The 16,525-nt window shown below is 26.3% G+C and overlaps 1 protein-coding gene across 1 annotated transcript; it reads right to left on the minus strand.

Moving 5' to 3' along the window:
• Nucleotides 1-1,872: 1,872 nt before the first annotated feature.
• On the minus strand, nt 1,873-14,556 carry LOC129975762 (stromal cell-derived factor 2-like). The gene is made up of 6 exons (XM_056088964.1): nt 14,341-14,556; nt 14,147-14,256; nt 10,729-10,811; nt 8,494-8,633; nt 5,370-5,451; nt 1,873-2,141 (listed from the first exon to the last, which is right to left on the minus strand). Exons 1-6 carry the CDS (start codon nt 14,414-14,416, stop codon nt 1,970-1,972), a joined length of 663 nt encoding a protein of 220 aa, XP_055944939.1. The 5' UTR covers nt 14,417-14,556; the 3' UTR covers nt 1,873-1,969.
• Between the last annotated feature and the right edge of the window lie 1,969 nt (nt 14,557-16,525).

Below are 16,525 nucleotides of genomic sequence, written 5' to 3' on the forward strand. Positions count from 1 at the left end.
ACATGTCTTATAACTTCACAATTTTCTATAATGTGCCCACATAATAGAACATTTTTTTACACACATAAAAATGTCAAATACAAAAAATTCTATTCAAACTTTTCAGTAACATTTAGTTCAGTTCAGTACTACTGTCAGTCTATTTTAGAATACTTATGTTGGCTAAATGTATTGCATATAATATTTAATTCAATAGGAAAGTTATAAAAAATCAACGAAATTTAAGGTGCAAATAAAAAGGTTTCCCGTCCCAGTAAATATTATATGCTATGCAAAATTATATATATATATATATATATAGGAATATTTTGCATTCTAAACCGGCAATATGTATATATGATTTATTTTTTTAAAATAGAAAACTGAAAATATGTTATGATGGAACAGATTTCCAGTTCTTAAACATAAAGTTGATACTCAGAAAAAAATCTATTAAAAATATATATAATAATAATTGAATAATAATAATTATTATTATTATAATTAATTTTTAAAACATGTTACTACAGACATAAATAAAAATAGGTTGAACAGATTTATAATATTTGCAAATATTTTAGGAGAGAATTTAATACTACTGCAATAAAAACAATTTTAATAAGTATTAAAATATGAAAAATGTCTGTTTTCATAAATAGCAAAAAAGATTGTGTAGTTCTATAAGAATCGATCCTCTTAATCACATTTTTAAAAATTAATTTATGGGCTTTAAGCTTTTCAATTCTCATTACACATTTTGTAATCAGTGAAACAATGTTGCATCTATTTTAAAACAATGGATTTATTTTGTTGTTGTTGTTGGTACACACAACTTTCCTAATTCTCTTATAATGTTAGAAACATCCTAAGGCAAATGAGAAGATTCAAATGTCATCTATAAGACACAGTTTAAATATAGATTACATAAAAAAATAGATTTTCTTTAAAAATATTTAAATAAAGGATTCGGTTCTAAATCACAAGTTTTGTTTTGCTTATATACAATTCAAGCAGTTTTATTCATAAAAAATAAAATCAAAGATCAGTAATCAGTAACACTAATTTTGCTATAAATATAAACAATTTCAGGCACATATCTCAAGAGGAAAATATTTTTTTAATAAACCATCCCTCAGTGAAATTTCAAATTTACAAAATGAAAATTCAACAATTTTAAATATTTCCAATCTATAACAAAAAATAACACAATAAATAACACCTTTACATTCAGCACAGTCATTTATTAAAATGTTATTGTTAGCGATTTCAAGAATCACAAATGGTAAATTTTATATAGTTTGGGAAGACACAATTAAAAAATATAAATGCATTACTGATTATAAATTTAATTCATATTTGATACAAAATAAATCTAGAAGTCATGTTATGTAAATAGACAAAAAGAAGAAAAAAAACCAAAGTAATTTATGTGCACTAGAAAAATTTTAAATTTTTAAATGCAGATAATAATAATTAAATGCATAAATAATTAAATGCATAAATAATTAAATGCATAAATAATTAAATGCAGATAATAATATTAAATTAAAATAATAATTAAATAATAAATAAAAATTACCTAATTATTTAATTCTGCGAAAATGTAGTTTCCCTTAAATAAATCAGGGCGAATTTAATAATTTGGAAGCATATATTTAAACTTAACTGTGAGTAAACTTTGTATAAGGGTAATTAATTGGAATGTTAAGAAATGATAGTATGATAAAAAATAAACTTGCTTACATTAAAAAGAAAAAAAAAAGTATTCCAAAAACTCCCTCCTATCCAAAAACAAGAATAAAAAAGATTATCTCAACTTGTTAGTAATGAAATTCAATGCTGAATTTTCTTTTTTATGATAAGCAACATTTCAAAGAAAGACACGATAAAAAATGAAAATATAAATATTTTATTACAAATTAATTTTTATAACTAACTTAATAAATAAACAATGTCCGTTCATGATCTATACAATTAACTAAGCAAAAATTTAGAGTTCTGTATGTATATGTGCTATACTTGGAACAGGTAGATCAGTTGGTTTAATGAAAACACCTTCAGATGTCTTCCAGTAACAGCTACTATCAGAATAATGCAGAGCACATACTTCCCTCTGTCCAGAAATAGGTCTCCCATAAGTATTTCCTGGTACTGCCAGCCACCTACAAATGGGAGAAAGTGTGATATATACAAATTAAATAATCCTACGGTAACAAAGCAATCTCATTTCAAATAGCCAGAAAACTATCCAGGAGGAAAAATTTGGCAATTTCAAATCATTCAAAATTCAAAAAAGATGTGCATAGTCACTTAAAACCATTTTACCAGCTTCAAACAATTATAATTTCCTTCCAAGCATATCAAGAATGGAAATTTTAACATTGTTTATTTATACAATAATGTCGCAAAGAATAAATTAAGTAATTATGAAGTGAAAATTAAGTGATTATGAATAATCCTTGGCAATGCACATTATGAGGTCCCTCTTTTCATCGTGGGCATTGGTGCGGTCTACTACAAGAAACATCTAACTTCATTTTTTTCTTGAACCTTAAATACTATAAATAAACAATAATAGGTTGAAGATTTACTTTTAGCTTTCTTTTTTAGTAATTGATGGTAACACAAATCAAGAAAATCTGTAAATTTCAGCTATGGTATGCTATTTAAAGACCATTCTTTCAAGAAATTTTATCTCGGGTGTTTCTTTCTTTCTCTCCCCCCCCCCCCAGTTAGGGACTGTGAATACAATACAAATACACAAAGAATGAATTACATGCAATTTTATACATAATTTCATCATCAGAATTATGTGCATCTAATTTTGTGCGTGCGTGCATGTGTGTGTGTGTGAACACAGAAACTCAAAAGTGCAAAGACTTAGATTAATATAATCTGGAATGTTGTCTTAGACACTAAAATCACAGATTTTTTTTAAATCAAATTTTGGACCCATTTGGTTGAAAAGAATAAGTCCAAAATTTATACTCAATTTTTATTACATTACAAAACACTCCTTACTGCATCACAAAACAGAAGTAAGGGCTACTCTTGCTTGGTGATCTACGAGGATTTGCTGCTTCTCTGTACATCCCATAACACATTCAGGTTATTTAAGGCAGAACAGGAGAGAAAAAAAAAGTGCTAAACAGTCATTGGTATAAAAGAAACTCAAAAGAAAAACATTCCCACTAGTTATTCAATACGACTAAAATTAAAATCCAAGCAATTAATAGTCAGTCATGTTTTAAATTGTATTCATATATTTTAATCTCAGAATTTTATATTTGTTAAAAAATGCTGGAATGGAGAAAACAAAAAAATGCTGAGAGTTTTCATGCTTATAACATTTTTTTCCCCTGTGAGATTTGGGTTCATTGCTCATTGTAAGAACCTTCACAATTGCAAATAATTAAATAAATATAAATAGTAAATATAATAATAAATACAATTAGCAAATAATACAACATATGATACTGCAAAAGTATTTTTTAAAGAGCAAAGAAAAATTAATCATTTACATAATTATTTCAGTACACTTAATGTTTTATTATTAAACTAGCCATATTAAACTTCACAATATAATGCATTATATTCCTTTTACAGATCTCTGTAGTTTAATTTGAAAAGGGCAGAATTTTACAAATTCACAACTGTAATTTCTGCTGTGATATTGAAATTATAGTTAGAAAAATAAATTTTTTCAATATTCTGAAAGCAAATATTCTGGAAAGTAAAATTGAAATGAGATTTCATCTTTACCATTTTCAATTTAATACTTAACATACTAATTTGAAACATATATATATATATATATATATACAGGGGTGTTTGTGGGACCCCAAAAAATCCCCTGAAACTTTTACGGACTTACTACCGACATTTTGGAGTTTCGAGAAGGGGGGGGGGAGAAATGAAAAATTACGAAGTATTGAATGACCTAATTATAAAAGTTCAATGAATTACTTTTTTTGCAAAATTAATAACCATTAATTTTGCAAAATTAAGACCTTTGAACCCAGGTCACGTGATCGCACATCTGGTCGAACGAAGTCTCTCCCTTTTTTTTCTGCCGCGCCTACTTGCCGAAAAGAATCCAGAAGAGAATGTCCGAGAACCGGGGGAATGAGTCATAACTCGCAATAAGGAAAGAACAAAAAAGAAGTTTTTTCCCCCTTTTCACGCATTATCACTGCCTTTGGAGAAAGAAAGGAAAAGTTTTCACCACACACACTGAGCTTGCGTTTTCTGCTTTCAAAGCAAACAAAATTACCCAGATCAAAATACATAATTCATTATTATTCCTACTTCCTTTTGAACGACGATCCCCGGAATTTCCGGGTATCGAAGTTCAAAATCCCCGGAATTCCGGGGTTTCCCCGGAGCACAAACACCCCTGTATATATATATATATACAATCCACTTATTCTTTAGTCTGAAAGATTTTCTCTCACTAAATGACTAACATTTTTTTTTTTTTTCATTAAATATAAAGGCGGTAAATTGAACAAACCAACACAATATATTTTGCATGTTTTTTTTTTTTTATACTGCAAGCACATATTCTAATGGATTTTTATATACCAAAAATAATTCTTTTGTTTAACATTTGAAGTATATGGAATGCTTTAATAATGTGGTCTACAGAATAAATTATCAAGCTTTAAGTTAAATAGATTCTTTCTAATCTCAAAAAACACATAAAAAAGGATACGGTAATTGAAATTCAGTAGCTTAATAAGTGCTAGAAATTAACACAAATGAACATTGCAAACTTTGCTACTTTAAAAAAAAAACATTTCAAAAGAAACTTAATATTTATTTAGTACTATTAAATTTTAATGGATTCTTTACCACTGCCTCCAATCATTGTACATATTCTTTTGCATTCACTTTAAATTTGAATTAAAAAGGATGGTAATTTTCAATTTTTCACACTAGGTATAACCAAAAAAAAAAAAAAAAATGGTTCACTTTTAAGCAGCAAATATTTGGGGGGGGGATATAAACTAAATTACATGAAAATTACTTTCATCCATTTTGGAAATCAAAAACTTGTTTCTGATAGACAAAACTAAAGCCTGACTAAGATAATCCCCAATAATTTTCCCACTGAGCTAGCAGGTTAACAGTTTATAAATTAATTACAATAAGAATGGACTTCATACATATCATATATTATTTGATGTTAAATGAAATTTTGCTTAATTACAAAGCAGATATATTGATATTACTTTCATCACATAGTAATAGTTTACTTAAAACGACGGACTTAAAAATAATTTGTAAATGAAATGAGATCTGAAAAATGTATATTAGACAATGAAATCAATTTTTTTAAAATTCTAAATAAAAATAGGTTGCATGAAATCAAACATTGTTGCACTTACATATCTGTATCAGCATGTTTAAATCGTACTAAGCCATTGCGTTCCCAATTATCGGAACTGCATGTTACAATCCAGTGATCACCTAAGAAACAAATTTTTGAACATTATCAGTAAAATTAAGTTTTTTTAATACAAATTTTTACTAATATAAAAAGCACATTTGTTACATTTTAAAAGAAACAGTATATCTTATATAAAATATCATATATTTTAATATTAGTATATTTGTAATATACATCTAAAATATTTTATGCAGCATTATACGCATAGATCAGGAAGAAGTGATTCAAGTAAACATATATTAAATAATGTAAATTCATTAATTAATAAGAGATTAAACGATTAAAAATGTAAAGGAAATACATAAGGAAAATAAAATAAAATCTGCAATGGTTTGTAAGTCAATATTTTGGAAATAATCAATATCAAAGCTGCAAATTTTGAATTACTTCTAACCATTTATTTTAAAGGAACATTATACCATTTTTTTAAAAATCTTTTTTTAATGATGAAAGTAATTTTCATTTATTATGGTTTTAATATTCATATATTTTATGGTATATTTAAAGAAATAAAGAAAAATGAACAACTATTAGAACTCGCAATTGAAATATATGAACATGAATAAAGCAATAAATTATAACTTTTTGGTTATGAAAGTCAGATATATGCATAATAATCATTACAATCATTATGCAAATGGAAGTTCTGCTTGTTAGTAAACATAGAAGTAAACAATTGGGCATTTTTTTTTTTCAAATAGCTCAATATAATTGCTGTTTCTTTTTAATATTGCAAGTACATTTACCATTATGTCTGATGCAAATGGCACTAAAGAATACAAACTGATATTAGGTGTATTCACTTTTAAAGATTACTTTACTCAATCTTAACTGGCATAGAGCAATTAATTTATGAGTCCAGTGCCGTCACAAAAAGAAATTTCCTAGAAGTAAGTCTGGTTACTGTAATAATCTTCAATTTAATTCTAATTATCAATTTCATTATGTGTTCACCAAAATCTCATCAATTAAGTTAATTTTCAACTAAAATTAATATATTAATCTCAATGATGATCCATTAATTAATAAGGCATGAACTTTGATGTAAATACTTAAATAGCAAGAAAAAAAATTCAAAATTGCACATGTTAATTATTCAAAATATCACAGTATATTAAGTAAGACAAAAGTCAGATCTCAAAGGAATTACATAAAGAATGACAAAATTTAGGATGCAAAATCTAAGAAAATTTAGATATGATGGCTACTATTATATTGTCATAGCTCTCTTCTTTTAATCAATTGTCATATCTATCAGCAATTTTGGAACATTCTACACATAAATTAAATTTACTGATGGATCATACAAAATAATTTTTAGATCTTTTTCAGATGGTTAATTGAATTGCCGAAATATACATATTGAATTAATTAAAAGTTATTAAACAAAATAGATATTATAGTGGTAAAAGGATAAGAAACAAAAAAAAAAAAGCAAATTTACTTGAGTAACTTAATGTGGAGGAAATACATCAGGAATAAAAATCTTCAGACATTAATTCAAATAAAAAAAAACGTAAATAAAATTTAATTTACATTTTTTTTTCCCTTTTTTTTTTGTATAAATATTTCAGCAAGTCAATATGATCATCTTTAGCTATCCATTAGTAGGCACATTCGAGTTTAAAATTAAATTATCTTTAAAAAAAAAAAAACATCTCTGTTAGCAATAAAAAGAACACGGGTATTAGTGGTCTACAAGACAAATCTGAAAATCTAAAACTATCAAATTCAACATAATTATACTTTGACGGATGACAAAGAAGGATCTCAGAGTAATTTTTAAACAATTTATTAGAGTTTCAATTAAGGAATACAATATTTTTTCACCACAACTTCTAAAAATATTATAGTAAAAAAAATTATGCCATCTTGCAATTAAAAAATATATTATAATAATTTTACTATACATTTATTTATTTATTTTTTTGAGTTTTAACAATTTTTTAAAATATTTATTGCATAATTTTCAACAGTATATTTTATTGTTGAAACGAAATGCAAATCATTTTCACTGTTTAGTCAAGTATTTCATTGTATGATATACTCCCATTAATGAAAACTTACTAACAAAGATCCTTTTTCATTATCTGCACAGTTTGCATGAGAAATAAGAAATGGATTTACATTACCATAAAAGATAATGTGTGGTTAAGAGAAAAAGTTTCGAAAGAATCACATTTTTAACGGCATTATAAATTTATAGAACTTGATTTCGTTAGGAAAGCTCTACAATATTTCATCGAGTAGGCACACAGTAAACAGAACAGATGTGAAGTTATTTTTAAAAAATGTGATGAAATCCATAAAATCATTTCTTTTAGGGAATCATAAACATCAAGTTATGCATAATAGATGTAATTGAAATTAAACAATCAATATTCCCATCAAAGAAGATGATCACAAGCACTAGTACAACTAAAAATTTGAAACTAGTTTTAAATTATGTTTGTTTGAAATAAATTTTCCCAAGAAACCATTTGTGATGTTTCTCTTTGCTAATTTAAAAGGGAAAATTATTAAGAGTAATCTATGAATTAAACTAACAAAAATAAACTTACAGTATATAGCTGTCTTCAATTTAATTAGTAGTTTTGTCCTTTTAAATATCTTCTACAATTGTTTTACAACTGTATTCTAATTTAATTCATATTAATAGTCAAATTAATCGCACAGTAAAAAAAGCTTCATTAAACAAAATAATTATAAATTGAAAAAGGCAGGTAAAGAAAGCTTACTTTCTCAGATTAATATCTAGTAGTATCCAAAATTTAAAAATGAAATTGTACTTTACGACTCCTTCACAGAATTCCATAAATTTAATTGCAATACATATTTTTTTTATTGTTATTATGATAAAAAGAGCAAATCTGTTAATGTGGAGCAAATTTTTATGATATAAAATTGAATCAAAATTTTTAAATGCTCAAGATTTACATACTCAAAAAAGCAATATGCATTGTTTTACTTTTTTAATATACTTTAAGATCTTATTTATAAAGCTAGTCTAAAGTAAGGAACCGTGTGACACATCCACAGTTAGAAAAATGTATTTAATTTACCTGTATCACCTTCTCCATTTTCACCAAATGCACTCACTTCTTGATTATTTGACAAAGGTGATGGGAAATGATGGCTATGAAGATTCTTTTTTGTTTGTAAATGTTCTAATCTTATTGTACTTCCACAAGCCACAGGGTCTCTGTAAAGAAAAGATAATTAACACAACAAAAAATGATGTCTACTGATTTAGCTTATTCTTCTTAAACATTTTGAGATGTTTTGAAACATAAGGCAGGTTAAGAAATAAATTAATGTTTAAGCAATTCCCTTTTGGACTAAACCTAAAATTTTAAATGAGAAGATTTACACAAAATAAAGATGTATATAACAAAATAGGGCAAATTATATTAAATCATTTTAATTTTCCATTATTAGCATTAACCCTTTAGCACAGAATGCAACTATGAATCACAGATTTCACAGACTAGAATTTTTTATATACAATAATGCTGGAAAACCAGTCAATTCAGGATGATAGTTAAAAAGCTGGTTAATGGCTACTAGTTCCCATTAAAAATAAAGATGAATATGTGGCATGTGTGTGTATGTTAGCATTCTACAGACCAAATTGTTTGGCATATAGCTACTTAATTTAGCACATATATACCTTAGAGGATAGGAATACACATCTTGGAACGTTTTTAAAATTTTAATTTTAGAAAAAATTGATCTTTGGCATTTTTCTACAATAACTTCTGAAAATATTATTTTACAAAAATGAATTTTTTACCACTTCAAAATTTTAGATTTTTTTTTTTTTTTTTTTTTTTTTAATGATACTAATGTAATAGACAAGCAAATTTTTCTGAGATTTGGCAATTATTTTTAATTATTTTTCTAATTTTCAATAATATGTTGTTGCTTCGAAATTCAAACCATTTATTTTGTTTTATTAAATATTTAATCATATAATTTTTTTTCCATTACTGAAGGCTACAGAAGGATTCTTTTTAATACCTGTATAGTTTATAAGACAAGGAAAGAAAAAGTGAAATTACAATACCATGAAATTTAGAAAATAGACGAACTACCCATTTTAATCGCACTACGATGTCTTGTCTCCATTAGAAAAATTCATGTTCACAATGAACAGAACGTGCAAGACAATTAAATTAAAATAACATATTAATAATGCCCAATCTTTAATATTAGCTAATTTAGCAGAATCATGACATAAATTTATATCTAAATTTATCCGATATCAGATTTAAGTTATATCCCCAGCAAACCAGCTGGTCTCCGAGGTGACTAGATTATAACAAATATGAAAGTACATTTGTGGGTATGTTGTGGCTTTGCAGGTTCATTCATTTGTTGTAGAGGTGCCAAATTTGGTACATATATACTTTAAAGGATAAAAATACAGAGCAATATTTTTTTAAAAATTTCATTAAAAATTAAAAAAATAATAATATAATTATACTCAGAATAAAATAATAATATAATAATACTCAGCAAAATAAAAAAAAATGCTTCGCAAATTTTGTGTGCAAATATTCAATATTTCATATAAAATTATTATGTATTTCATAAAAAAATTACTAGTATTAATTAGAAATTTTAAATGTCACAAATGTATCATAAATATAAAAGTGCAAGTCATTTGTGCATGTCATTGAGCATATAACCATAAACAATTTTGTATTCTTTTATGACTTCGTGTTCTTCTTATAACTTTTCCTTATACAAATTCTGCACTCGATACAAAATTTGAACCAGATGGAATCAGACTCAAACATGTATCAATGGACATGAATTAATTCAGAACTATTAAATATTTTATAAAGTAACAATAATCTAAATGGGGGGGGGATAGTAACAAGGCTATACTTACAATTTAAAAAAAATTACGAAGATAAGATTACATCATCTAAGTTAAATTATTTTTTGATTTAAATTTCTCTTATAACTTTTCATTTTTTTAGTAACAAATATACAAATATGACTATAAAATAAAGTTTATATTAGAAATCATTTATAAATAAAACTAATTTAATGAATTTGTAAAAGACAAACCAATTCTAAAGTATAAAAGATGCATTTTTATGTACTAACTTATTTTAGCATTTAATATCACAATTCAATATCAAAACAAGATATATAAACAAGATTGTTACATACAAATTATATTTTTTATGAATATAATGATGAATTAAGCCATCAAAAGAATTCATAACTTTCAAATTCATCAATAGAATTCATTTAAAAATGTTTTTAAAATAAATTAAACTTACCCTCTTTTACACATTTTCCCACTTTTTCCTTTGATAACCCAATGACTGTTAACATCATCATGGTCCTCAATAGCAGTGACGGACTATAAAAAACAAAAATTTTGATTTCCTTTATTTACATTTTCATTATGACTCTCAAAATAAATTATTTTGATTTCAGGCAAATAAAATTGGGAAGCATTAAAGTGTGGCAGTAAATGATTGATATTGAACATTTTCTGACTATTTGAACGCTTTCTTATAATTTTAATCATCAAACAATATTGTTTCCGAAAACAAAGATAATTTTGTTTAGATTTCTCACCATTTTAATAAATAGCTATTACTTTTATATACAATAATTGAAAATAAATCGAATGAGAAGATACAGTAAAAATATTGGGTTGAAGTGTAGTTTAGTGTGCCCCCAAGTTTTCCACCAATATGGCATCCCAATGAAACGATCTAGCAATCCTAATGTTGTTTTGTTTACTACTTTTTACAAAGGTTGAGTTGTATATGAATTATAACTATTTCATAAAAAATGTCAAATTAAAAATATTTTTTAAAAATATTGATTAAAGATTTTAATTTAGTTCTGTATTATAATTAAGTCTTTTTACTAATAATAAGACACCACATTTTTATTTTTAATGTGAATACGAACAGAAAACCTTTATTCTTTTGCAATTTTTAACTGCCAGAATGCACTTTAAGAAATCGTCTAAATTCGTACATTAAGAAATCGTCTGAAATGGTATTCCTTGCAGTTCTCAGAATTCTTTTTGTGCTCATGATAATTTATGTCAGTAATTGGACAAGAATGAATATTGGGTGAATGGGATGGCAGGAAGTATTTCGAACCTACAGAATGGATGAAGGGTGAGTGCAACATATATAATTTTTTACGAATTGATGAAGTTGGGAAAAGGGTGCTTGTTTGAAATTTTGTATCGGGAATATTTCGATTGCTTCCTACTCCATTCTTCCTTTACTTTTGGTTATGTACTGTTCCTGTTATCCACACAGTCCTTATGTTCAATGTACTAGCAAAGCTATTAGGTTCCTGCTCACTCTGCTAGCAAAGCCATAGGATGTTGTTGTTTTTTAAGTTAAAAAATTCGGCCTGGTACTTCCTTCAGATGCTGAAGGCATCACATGCTCTAAATTTTGCTATCTACGCCACAAACCGGCACGGACTGAAACTTCTTTTTTTCAAAATTTATAAGATAAGGAGCAAGTGATCCCAAAGGTTTTAAAAAAACAAACAGATAAAATCAATACTTATCAAAAAAGATCATAATTTTAATGCAGAAAGTGGTAACTGTAACTATTTCGCAAAAGTGTTTATTTTGTCTGATATCTTTATTGGCGACTTCACATCCTTAGCGCAGCAAGGGGCACACTAAACTACATTTATACCAAATATTGAACAATTCAATACGATTATATTACATTCAAATGCGTGATTCCTAATTGCTGGTAATTGATCGAAAACTCTTGCAAAATAATCAAATCTTGTATAGTGCAGAGTACATTTGATTTCTAGAAGCTCAATTTGAAGATTAAATGACATATGCGAGGAAAATGAATGTAATCTACAGTATTACATATGAATAACTTATCACATAGAAGAAAAAAAAAAAAGAAAGAAAACCTTTATATTTATGCAGATTGTCATTCTACAAAATTCTAAAATCATCACTATTCATATTACGCATGAACCTAGATGGTTAATAGAAACTCACATAGCAACATTTAAAATGAAGCATTCATGTTTGAATATAATTATACAGTGGATTAAATAAAATAAAAAATTATTAGTTCTCTTTTAATATTTGGGGCCTGAAAATTATCCTAAATAATATCGAAAATTCCTTAAAAACTAAAAAGTATAATTATCTTATCAAATTCATTATAAAGACCCAATTTATCTGGAACTATATAAATAAGTTATAGAATATTGCATAAGCATATATTTTAAGGGTTTTTTTAGAATAATTGACCATTTATTAACAAACATAATCAATTAACAATAAATTTTTTGGTTTGATTATATCAAAATATACATCAAATTAAAAATCAAAATTTTTGGAATTAATGAAAAACCATGTTACAATATCAAAAATTAGAAAAATAATTCACCCTTCAAATAACACATTAAAAGCTACAGGAAGGAAAGAATACTATATAAAATAATTTAACTAATCAGAATAGTAATTTTCAATAAGGAACAAATATTTGAAACAAAATAATTTATTATTAAACATGTTTCAAATTAATATCATTATGAATCTGCATATCTTTAGTTCAATGTATCATTCTAAATTATTAGTTCTCGTTTAATGTTTCAGTTAACTTAAGTTGGCAATCAAAATCCTGGTTCCTAATTACATACCCTTGCATCTAATCTATAACATTAAAAAAAAAAGCAAATATTTATTTCAAAAATAAAATTTATGTATAATGAAAGTATTCTCAATACAGAATACCAAAATAAATTTTTTGTAAGAAAGTTTTATCTGCTTGTTTTAAAAATTCATGCATTTAGATTCTCAACAATGAGAAAAAAAATTACAATTATTAAGCAATTAAAAAAATGACTAAGAAAATATTCACCAAACTAAGAAAACAATTTTGAAAACTAATAAAAATAATAAAGAATGTGTTATCAATAATCGAAATTAAGGGCAACAGTTTCAAAAATATATTTTGTACCTAAATGTACTATAAAGATTGTGACAACCTTCTTAATCAAATGCTGCATTTATGTTTATGGCTTAAATTTTGTGTAATAAATATATAAAATTATATCAAGATAAAGGATGAGAGCATATTAAATACAAATTGATATAACTAACATACACACACACATACAAAACTAGAATTAGAAATCTATGTGAAGTAAGCTTTGAAAGACTGACTTCTTCACAACCAGATACAACTGACTATTTTATCTTTATTCAAGCCTTCTTGATGAGTGAAATGTGATGAGAACGGCTTTTGTTGCCAAAAATCCCATTCTCCCCTAATACTAAAAGAATGCAATCAATAGATAAAAAACATCAAAGATTGGAGGAATTTCCAAAAATACTGCTTATTCAAAACATTTTTTTTTTTTTTTTTTTTAATAAATGCTTTGAATGAAGATTGATATTAAGTTTTACAAAAAGGTTTGACCTAATGAGTTGTGTATTTGGAACAAAACAAGATGATATGCTCAATGTTGTTTTCAATATTATCAAAATCATCTTATTAACATTGTTTATTTTCTAGTCTTTTTAAAACAAAAATGCACAAAAGAATCTAAATTGTCTGATCGCTTAAATTATAACACTAAAAAAACTATTTTAATCAACAAGATTAGATAAAAAAATCAATAAATAGAATAGTAAAAAATTACAATGCATTATTAAATGCTGCAATTTGAAATTCTTACTTGCTGACCACTTCCGGATCCATATTTAACTTCATGAGAATGTAGCCGGGTTTTCAAATGGTTATTGAGCAATTTTATTACAGATCCGCAAGTTACATAAGAATATAGTTCTGAAAGAAAATTATTTAAATGAAACTATTATAACAACATAAACAAAAACTGAAAGTAAATATCCGAAATTTGAAATTTGTTACCTGCAAATGTAATTGGAACTATACATAATTCGATAAATAATATTGAACAAATGATAATAAGTGCAGATAAGTTCATGCTTTATGATATTTAATATTCCAACAATTTAAATTAATATGATTTAGTAATTTAGAACATTATGAATAGGAGTGAATCAATAGAACTTCTTGACACACGGCGCTCAATTTCATTGAAAACTGTACACAAACCGTAAAATGTGATTCAGCGTAAGCAGGTGATGCCACTCATGGATACAAAGTAGGAAACTTCCGGTTATTTTGAATTTAATTTCATGGGGGAGTAAGTAAAAGTTAAATAAAGTGTAATTAAATGAAATCAAGGAGATTTTTTAATATTATTTAATAGAAATTTTATAAATAGCTCATATTCTCTTTTAAATTAGCTATAAAAAAAAGGCGTTTAAAAAACCGGCACGATTTCCGACATGACATATATTGTAGCATTATAGTTTACATTCTTATCACCAGATAGAGCCACGTGTATAAGCATATTACGCCTTTAAAATAAAACAAATTCATTTACATGAGTCAAAAACCTGCAGCTAAATTATTGAATAAAGCAGTTCTTGCGTTAAAATAATCAATGCATTTCTTCTAGAAGATGATCTGGATCAAATTTAGAAAATTTACTTATTTAACACTTAAAATAAAAATTATTTAACACTTTAAATTTTCAAAAAATTTAAAATTTTATTCAGTTATTGTTTGCATTGTATTGTAGTTAAATGAGTCAAAACCCCTAAAGTATAGACCTTTGAGGACACAAAGTATAGATCTATTTAATTATTAACAAAACAATTCATATATATATATATATATATATATATATATATATAGAGAGAGAGAGAGAGAGAGAAAGAGAATTAAGAAATACAGTTCGGAAATGCGAGATAAAATTATGCCAATCAATGTGAGTGAAATGAAATCGAAAATATTTAATACAAGCACTATTTTTTTTAAATTATTATTATTATTTTCGTTAATAAAAAGTCATCTACACAAGATATTGGGAATCAACTTGCACGATATTTTGTCTGCGGTAAACTGCACACATTATTCGGAGTTTATCTCACACATACAAAACAGAATTAATATTATCGATTCCGATCAAGATAAGTTATATATAATGGATATTTTCTTATGCAAACAGTATTTTTTTTATCATTTATGCAGTGAATTGACAAACAATATTTCGATTATACAAGCGTACGTCGTGTTAATTACTTCGTCAAAAAATATGCCTCCCAAACTCTCGTCATTTAGTAGATCTACCAGCGCAGCTCGTAGAAATAAGCGAATTCGAGCTTCTCAAACAAACGAGGAATGCCAAGCGAGCAATGAAACAGATAGTTTGCGAATTGCAAATTCACGTGCTTTAGAATTTCAAGATCAACATGCGGCAAGAATCGAAAGTCAACGTTTATATGCTACCCGATCGCACGCATCAGAATCAAGGCCGGCCATCGAGGAAAGTGGTGGTGAGTGCAGCGGATGTCATACACCAGGCCCCGGAATAGAGGGGACCCCAACATGATCAAAAACTAAAATAATATTCTGAACAATAATCGCTGAACGGAAAGAAGGGAGGAAGAAACTTAATTGGAAAAATCGATTGTATTAGAAATACACTAAATTTACAGATATATTACATCTAGTGCAAGTATGCAACATATTATAAACTGAAAGCAAATTAATTTATGATCATTTACCTCACTTACTAAGTTAGATAGCATATAGTATTTTGAAAATTCATACTCTAAAATGTTTAATATTGTTAGATCTAATCATGTAGATGGTAAGTAAACATTTCCCCCGGATGTTAAAAAAGAAAATTAGAAGTAACAAAAAAAGAAGAAAAGCTAAATTTAAAGAAGTCACAAGTATATCTGTTTTCTGATCTACGAAGTAATTCTTTCCAAGAAATTGTTTCGACTTCAGAAGTTACAATACAAGCTCCAGTTGGAGAAAAAAGTTCTGCATAAATTATACAATTATGTAATGGAAGTATAGAAACTGAGAAATTCGTTGAAGAGCGTCTGTTTGTACAAATATGATGGAATCAAAAAATAACAATGAAAATGACAATAACAAATGTGATTATATATAAGTGATCCAGATTTATGGCCAAGTTTAGTAACTCAGTTATGTTAAAACCGGTTCTGTACAA

This window comes from Argiope bruennichi, chromosome 7 (assembly GCF_947563725.1).
Source record: "Argiope bruennichi chromosome 7, qqArgBrue1.1, whole genome shotgun sequence".
NCBI lineage: Eukaryota > Metazoa > Arthropoda > Arachnida > Araneae > Araneidae > Argiope > Argiope bruennichi.

Excerpts from the sequence above, each read along its gene's own strand:
- LOC129975762 (XM_056088964.1), bottom strand. The coding sequence starts at position 14,416 with ATGAACTTATCTGCACTTATTATCATTTGTTCAATATTATTTATCGAA. Across the intron at positions 8,634-10,728 it reads GGGAAAATGTGTAAAAGAGG|AGACCCTGTGGCTTGTGGAA; the intron begins GTAAGTTTAATT and ends TTTTCTTTACAG. Across the intron at positions 2,142-5,369 it reads AAACATGCTGATACAGATAT|GTGGCTGGCAGTACCAGGAA; the intron begins GTAAGTGCAACA and ends TCCCATTTGTAG.